Source organism: Monoraphidium neglectum, assembly GCF_000611645.1.
Source record: "Monoraphidium neglectum strain SAG 48.87 unplaced genomic scaffold scaffold02940, whole genome shotgun sequence".
NCBI classification, from domain to species: domain Eukaryota; kingdom Viridiplantae; phylum Chlorophyta; class Chlorophyceae; order Sphaeropleales; family Selenastraceae; genus Monoraphidium; species Monoraphidium neglectum.
This window is the reverse complement of record NW_014010688.1, coordinates 1-7,683: the sequence shown is the minus strand read 5'-3', so window position 1 is coordinate 7,683 and position 7,683 is coordinate 1. Positions and strand designations below refer to the sequence as shown.

General features: G+C 67.6%; 3 protein-coding genes across 3 annotated transcripts; 1 reads left to right on the top strand and 2 right to left on the bottom strand.

Moving 5' to 3' along the window:
• Nucleotides 1–147: 147 nt before the first annotated feature.
• Nucleotides 148–1,552, bottom strand: MNEG_11860 (hypothetical protein; the record flags this gene model as incomplete). The annotated part of the gene is made up of 3 exons (XM_014039670.1): nt 148–169; nt 505–962; nt 1,535–1,552. The coding sequence occupies 3 exons, from the start codon at nt 1,550–1,552 to the stop codon at nt 148–150; spliced, it is 498 nt and encodes a 165-aa protein (XP_013895124.1).
• Nucleotides 1,553–1,924: 372 nt separating this feature from the next.
• On the bottom strand, nt 1,925–3,632 carry MNEG_11859 (putative DnaJ subfamily C member 27-B; the record flags this gene model as incomplete). The annotated part of the gene is made up of 6 exons (XM_014039669.1): nt 1,925–2,068; nt 2,238–2,345; nt 2,557–2,685; nt 2,887–2,934; nt 3,156–3,267; nt 3,514–3,632. The coding sequence occupies 6 exons, from the start codon at nt 3,630–3,632 to the stop codon at nt 1,925–1,927; spliced, it is 660 nt and encodes a 219-aa protein (XP_013895123.1).
• A 491-nt stretch (nt 3,633–4,123) lies between these two features.
• MNEG_11858 (hypothetical protein) lies at nt 4,124–7,464 on the top strand (the record flags this gene model as incomplete). The annotated part of the gene is made up of 9 exons (XM_014039668.1): nt 4,124–4,157; nt 4,336–4,366; nt 5,086–5,644; nt 5,879–6,009; nt 6,287–6,363; nt 6,546–6,619; nt 6,649–6,846; nt 7,017–7,142; nt 7,411–7,464. 9 exons carry the CDS (start codon nt 4,124–4,126, stop codon nt 7,462–7,464), a joined length of 1,284 nt encoding a protein of 427 aa, XP_013895122.1.
• Between the last annotated feature and the right edge of the window lie 219 nt (nt 7,465–7,683).

Below are 7,683 nucleotides of genomic sequence, written 5' to 3'. Positions count from 1 at the left end.
GCCGCCGCGGCCACACCTTGACGAAGGGCGCCAGGCAGTTGGTGGTGCAGGAGGCGTTGGAGATGATGGCGTCCGAGTGCTTGTAGTCCTGGCTGTTCACGCCGATGACGTAGGTGGGGATGTCGCTGCCCTTGGCGGGGGCGGTGATCAGCACCTTCTTGGCGCCGGCCTGCGGGCGGGAAAGAAGGGGGGAGGGAGGGCGGCGGCGGTTAGGGAGGCAGTGGGCGTGAAGGAGCAAGTGTATCAGAGTGAGTGGCTGTCGTGCGGTCAGCTTCAGCTGAGATCGAGGGGCCAACAGGCGCAGCAGGCCCCGATAGGGCCCAGGTGCGGCTCGTGACTAGACCGGGGCCACGGTACCAGTTCAACCACTCGTGCAGTCCATATCACCTCGCACAGCAGAGCAGCTGCATTGCGGCGCCCATTTTGACCAGTCCGGGCAACCTGGGCAGGCTTATGACAGCGCAACCACAGCACCGTGCCAACACAACACCCTGCCCGTCAAACCCCATCCGCCCGTGGCGGCCCTTTGTCATGCCGGCCCAGATGGCGGCCGTCCCCAAAAGTCCCACCAGCACAGCCCCACCAGCCGCCACCCGCACCTGGATGTGCTTGCCCGCGCCGGGGGTGTCCAGGAACACGCCAGTGCCCTCGATGACGAGGTCGATCTCCAGCTCCTTCCAGGGCAGCTGGGTGGGGTCGCGGCTGGACACCACCTTGATGTTCTTGCCGTTGACCTGCAGGGTGGAGTCGTCCACGACCTTGACCTCGGCGTTGAACTTGCCGAGGGTGGAGTCGTACTTGAGCAGGTGGGACGCCTGCTTCACGCCGCCGGAGTCGTTGATGGCCACGACGTCGAGCAGGCTGTCGCTGCGGCCCTCCCAGCAGCGCAGGAAGTTGCGGCCGATGCGGCCGAAGCCGTTGATGGCCACGCGGATCTTCTTCTCGGCGCGCACATCGACCACCTGGGCGTGTGCAAAAGGGCCGCAAATGGAGTGGGCGGTCGGGCCCACGGTGCTGTGGGGGCGCCGCATGGGTAGCCTGCCCTCGCTTTTGGGGCGCAGAGCACCTGCCCCGCTGTGGCCACTGCCAACTTGGCCGGGTGGCGTTGAGCGCTGCTTTGGCGTGGCACCGCCGCCGCCAGTTGCCCATGCGCAAACGAGAAGATACTATAACAACCACCATTGCGATCCTGGCAAATCCCGCAGCCAATGAGCCACGGAATAGGCCCGAGTTTCACGAGATCAAAGCTAGCAGCAGCGCCTGTCCACTAGCACGACCCCAGCGACCCATACGTAGCTTCAGCCCACTCCTCTCTACTCGCCTTGGTGCGGGAAGCACGGGTGGAGGTGGCGCGGCCCGCGAAGGCAGCCTGCGAGAGGGGACATACGCGCGAGGGGAGGTCAATGCGCGCTGCCTGATGGGGTGATTGTGTCACCGACGGCCAATGCGCGCACTGAGAGGCCCAGGGCGACGTCCGCTGCGTGGGGCAAAGGGCGCTGTCTCGAAGGGAGTTTGGGAATGCGCGCTGCCGTACCTTCTGAGAGAGAGCCATGATGACGACTTTCGTGCAGTAGAATCAAAGCACGGAAAGGTGACCATCGCGCGCGTGCTGGGCCTCTTGCGTCGAGGCAGGCCCACTGCGTTCGGCACCCGCTAGAATTTGTCCGCTGAGCTGCCCCCCAAATACCGCGTCCGAGCGGCGATACTTCGCTTATATTGGCAATATTGTGAGGCTTGAAGCTCAGTGGCACTCTACATGGGCCGGCTGGCTCGCAAAACCACCGCCTGCAGTACCTGCTGTGTCCGTGCAGCAGGGTGCCTGCGGCGCAGCAGCTGCGCTGGCCCCGTGTCAATGTGCAGCATCCCAAAATCCAGTCAGTCAGAGTCGCAACCGCCACCCCTACTCTGTTTGCCGCCCATCGGATTACTGCGCGCCGCCCGTCAGTAGCTCTGCCTCGCATTCGGCGCGCGCAACGGCATCCTGCGGCACATTCACGGTGCTTGCAAGCACCTGGGCGAACAGTGTCGCAAACGTCGCGCCCACGGACGCTCCAGTCAGTGCTGACACCTGGGGGCGGCCGCGTGAGCAAGCGAGAGACAAGGCAGCGGCATCAAGGCCGCGATTTCCTAGCGTATGGATGGGACGCATACTCAGGGCTGCGTCATGGCGACATGAGCTGGCACATATGCACGCCCTTGAACGTATGACTGCCATCTTCTGGTCTATCCCACCTCACCTCAAAGTAGCGCAGCCCCCTGGCCAACGCCCAGTCTCGGGCCTCCTGTTCAGGCACACGCCTGCTGGCGGGCGCTGCGTCCGCCTTAGTGCCCACGACGCACACGACCTGCAGGATTGTTGGGTAGGGGTTGTGACGCTCCAGCCGTCAAGCCAGGTGCTGAAGTGTGCCTTTCGGCACTGTCCTCCACAGCACTGCTTCAAGGCATCCATAACCCCACAAGAGTGCGGCAGCACACAAGCTCTGACCCCGCCCAGCGCCCGCCTGGCTGCTTGCGTGGCGGCGCCAGCCGGCGCCGCCGGCAGCAGCCGCGGCCCACCATGTCGCGCGGCGCGCCGCAGCAGCGCGCCTCGTCCAGCCAGCGCGGCAGCGCCTCAAAGCTCACGCGGCTGCCGACATCGAAGACCAGCAGCGCACCCTGGGTGTCCCGGTAGAACTCGTTGCGGACCTGAGAGGAGCGCGCGGGCGGCGCAGAGCCGGTGGTCGGCCGCTCTGATGGACAGCGACATCACAGAAGCGGCTGCGGCAGCGACGTGGGCTAGCTAGGCGCGTTTGTATTGTAGCGCGGTGCAGCCAACATGATGGGGTGCCATCTGTGGGACTGCCAAGCCAGTGCAGTGGCATCAGTCAAACGGGAGTCGCGAGTCACCTCAAGGTAGTCATCGGGCCCTGCCATGTCCCAAAGGTTGACCCGAACCTGCGTGCACAGCAGCCAGGCGCTTGAGACTTGAGCCCGACGGTGCACCAGCCTTGGTGTGATGTGACGTGTGTGCGTGTGTGTGTTTGGGGGGGGGGTATTCGTGTGTGCGTGCATGTGCTGGTGATGGTGCTGGATGGGTGCGGCACCGATGCAACGCATAGATTTATGGTACTATATGGTTTATGGTGACAGAATCCATTGTGCTGTGTTCCTGGCACCGTGCGTTTGCCAGGTGAGCTCGCCTCAAAATCCCCAAGCTTCACGGGCTTGACGCCGTAGTCGACGCCGATAGTTGGGATGTACTTGCTTATGAATTTACCTTCGCAGTACCTGCGGCGGGTTGGGGAGGGTTGGGGCCGAGCTGAGTTGAACATTATGTACAGTACAGCTGCCTCGGCCGAAGCGAGTGGACCGCACTGGGTTCAAGTGGGGTTGGGAAAACCTGGTGGAGGCCGCACGTTCTGCATCAGGGGTGTGCTTTCTCTTTCCTCTCTTCTCTGGTAGACGGGCATACTGCAGCTGCTTGGGATTTTGTTGTCGTAAACCACCTGCGCCCTGCAGCCGACGGGCGCCCACCGCTTGATGAGGCATGACTTGCCAACGCCGCAGTCGCCGAGCGAGACGACCTTGATGCGCACCATCCGCGTCCTGGCTGCTCGGCCCTGCCGCTGCCGCTGGGGGGCATGGTCCTGCATGTTGGGGCCGTCCCGTGCCGGCACCTGCGTCCGCGCCGCAGGCACTGCTGCTTTGCACGCCACCGCTGGCAACACAACAACTTGACCGTGCTTGACCCAGCCTTCAGGGGCCTCATTAATTCAAGTCAGAATACGTCAAGGATCGCTGCATGCGCAGCCAACCGTCTGGCCATTCGCACACTCGTAGGTGTCGAAGATTTGACGGGCGCCGTGCACTAGACCCGCTGAAAGGGTGAAGCGGACTTGCACAGCCAATTCGGACGTTAATAAAACTCATTTCATGTACATCAACATAAGCGGTTGCCGAAGATGTGGCTTGGGCCGCGGCTGGGCCTAGCGATCTCGGCCTAGCGATCATTATGACCGCACGCTGTTCACGCCAACCGGGAATTCTTCGGCATGTTGCAGTGCCCCGGCCGCTGCGGCCGCTGCAGGGGCCGCGAGCTGTCTCCCCCCTGACGGTGAGTGCTGAAGCCTGCTGAGTCTTGGATATGATTATGTCTTATTGTATCTGCATGGACTCCTGTGAGCCCACCCATTGTGGATGGCCGTCCTTCCGGACCGAGCCATTTCTCGGCTTGCCTGGGCCTGCACGCCCCGCCAATGGGAAGGGGAAAGCGCAGCATGGTTTCATACACAGGGGCTGGGGGCGTAGGGCGCAGCCTGGTCAGCCTGGTAGTGCCGGATGCTGACGCACAAACAGTCGATGTGGCCTTGCGCGCCCCTCGCGTCAGGTGGGCGCCATGCTGCTGCCCGGGGCCCCAACTATATGCCTGGCTTGCTGACGTGCCTCCTGCCGCAGGCAATATACTACCGCGGCTGGGCCGTACGGGCGCCGTCGTCGGCGGTGCTCGTGGCCCCGCGGCCGCCGGCCGCTGCGTTGCCAGGGGCGCCGCGCCTCCCACAGGTGGCAGCGGCGCGCGCAGGCGCTGCGGCCGGCGGCCCCCCCATCCTCGGCGCCGCCGCGCAGGCACCGCCCAGCAGCAGCATCGCCGGCGGCGGATGCGGCGGGCGCCTGGGGTGCAGCGGGCCGGAGGGGCGGCCCGCTAGGCGCGCTGTCGCAGCTGCCGCCGCCGCCGCCGCGCACCCGGCCGGGTCGGCGCTCTTCCAAGCCGGAGGGTGGGCGCCTGTCACCAGGGGCTGTCGCCGCACAAGCGCAGCGGGGACCGCAGCTGCTGCTAGGCTTGCGCAAGGGTGGCCTGGGTGGTTGCAGGGCAGCGGAAAGGCGCATGAGCAGCCAGAGCGCCCTGCTGCGCCGGCGCAGCCTCTGGCGGCAGCGCCTTTGCATTTCTGCTGGCGGCCTGGGCGCCTTTGGTCATTCAATCGCGTCAGGTGTCGAGTCAAAGAGCCGCCTGGCACACCCCGTGCCACCGTATGTCTTGCAAGGGTGCTCACACGTGCACGGCCCTGCACACCCTGCACACCCCCCCAAATCAAACCCCCCTGCGTCCAGGTTCAGCCTGCGCTCCTTTGTCCTCGGCGTCGCCGTTGTTGTCGGCGCACAGCTGCTGCTGCGGTGGCTGCTGCGCACCGCGTGGTTCCGCGGCGCGGTCGACCAGGCGCGGCTGCTGGCCGGCCTGCCCGACGGCCTCTGGTGGCGGGGCGGCCCGCAGGACCGCGAGCCGCGGCGCGTCGCGGGCGGCCCGTACGGCTGGGACGACGAGGTGTACAGCTTAGAGGAGACCAGCAGCGGCGAGGCCGACGGCGACGGCGGCGGCGCCGCCGACAGCGCGGCGGAGGCGGCGGAGGAGGCGGAGCCGGCGGCCGGGTACGGCGCGTTCGGCGACGCGTTCGGCGTCGGCCGGCGGCGGCGGCAGCTGCTGCTCACGCAGAAGGCCGAGCGTGCGCGGCGGCGGGAGCAGGACATCGCGGCGCGCATGATCGAGAGCGACGACGGGGAGAGCGTGGAGTGGGTGAACATGTGTATCCGCAAGAGTTGGCGGGTGTTCCAGCGCGGGCTGGAGCGGTGGTTCACGGACCTGCTGCAGCCGGTGTTTGACAGCCTGCTTGAGGTGAGGGCCAGGGCGGCAGGAAGCCGGTTGGAAGCTGAGCGGAAGCCGGCGGGAAGCCGGGCGGACGCGGGCGTGGGGGCTCCTCGCGCTCTTGCGGGCAGCGACCGCCCCGGTCGCGGCGCGGGCGCTTGAGGCGTATGCTGTTTGCGGAGTTAGGGGAGGGGGCAGCGGGACACGCTGCGGCGGGGAGCGGCGGAGGGAGCATGCGGATCGAGTCCACCGTGGACGCCCCAGAGAGCGTCCCGCGTGCCAAGCGCGCCGCGGCCCCCGCCCGACGCGCCTGCCGGGCCGCGCGCGCAGGCCGGGAACATGCGGCTGGTGCAGCGGCTGCGGATCGTCGAGTTCACCCTGGATCACGAGGCGCCGTATGTTTCAAACATGCGGCGGCGCAACAGCAGGCGAGCGGGGGCGGGCGGGGTGCAAAATACGAGCCAGGCCCGGGCGCCGCAGGGTTGGTGGCGGATAGGGCGCCTCAGGGAGGCCCAGGCCGGGACGACGGGGGTTGAGTGGCGGCGCCGGCGGCGCGGGGCCTGGGGACGGCGGCTGGGGGCGGGTGTCAGGGGTTCATAAGCCTTCTCATCAAGCCTACACTGCTGAAAGCAGACTATCTGAAGGCAATGGGGCGGCCCCGCGGCCCCGCAGGAAGGACTCTGACCTGAACGGCGTGGTGGACGTGCGCTACACCGGCGGCGCGCGCATGCTGCTCGCGCTGGAAGTCGGTGGGTCGCGGACAGGGCGCCGCGACCGCGCGGCGGGGCGCGGCCTGGAGGAGAGGGTGACGCCTCACGCATGGGTTGCCACTCGCTCGCTGCTTTTGGGGGGTCCACGACACGGGCCGCGGTGCGCTGACTGTATTGTCTGGTTTGTCTCCCGTCTCGCCTCGCGTGTTATCGCGCGCCAGGTGAGGGGCGGTGGCGCTTCAAGGTGCCCGTGCTGGTGTCTGACCTGGACGTTGAGTGCGCACTGTGGCTCAAGGTGCGGCGCGCTCGCGGGCCCCGCGGCAGCAGCCGCCGCTGCCTGGCGATGCCGTCGCTCACGCGGTTGCGGCCACCATGACGGCCAGCGCCGCCGCCGCTGCCTCGTGCTGCCTGGTGCTGCCTCGTGCTGCCTGGCGCGACGTGTCGCTGCCGTCGCCACCGCTGGCGGCGCGGTCGCTGCTGCTGCCTGCTGCTACTGCCGCCACCGCCGCCGCTGCTGTTGTCGTGTGCAGCCGCTGCCGCCGCCGCTGGCACTGGAGTTTGTCGGCGCGACTGCCGAGCTGCCGGGTCACGCCACACGGATGCAACGGCCCGCACCTTTGGCGGCCCCCCGTGACCCTACCTCCCTCGCCCCGTCCGCTTGCCGCGGCCCCCCTGCCCACCCACACACACAGCTGCGGCTGGCGCCGATGTGCCCCTGGATCGGCACGATCAGCCTGGCGTTTGTGGGGCCTCCCGCGGTCAAGGTGCAGCTGTCGCCCTACAACAGGGTGCGGCTGATGCGCATCCCCGTGCTGCAGGTGGGCGGCGGTCGGCTGTTTTCTTGGAGTGCCGCACTCAACACGGGGAACCGATGTGCCCCTGGGGGTCCAGGGAGCTGGCGGCCTCGGCCTGCAGGCTGCTCTTGTCGATGCTGAGTGGGCGTGGCGCGTCGTTTGAAGACCCGTGCTGCGCGAGCGCCGCTGCGCCCGGCAAAGCGGCCTGCCGCGCCGGCCCCCGCAACCGAACCCCCACCTGCCCCCACCCCGTGCCCTCCGATCCCGCTCACCCCCCCACACACACACACAGCCCGCCCCGTCCCGCCCCAACCCCAACCCTGCTGCCACCCCCAGTCGTTCCTGACTAAGCTGCTGACCGTTGACCTTCCGGATCTCATGGTCCTCCCCAAGCGCCTGGAGATCAACATACCACCCAGCGTCACGTCCATCGCGGAGGCGGCTGTCGGGCGCGACACCATCATGCGCGCCGTCGCCAGCGCAGTGCTGCAGGCGCGCGACAACCCCCGCGCCGCACGCTGCACGCGCCGCGCCCCGCCCGCCCCGGGTGTCCGCGCCCTGCGCC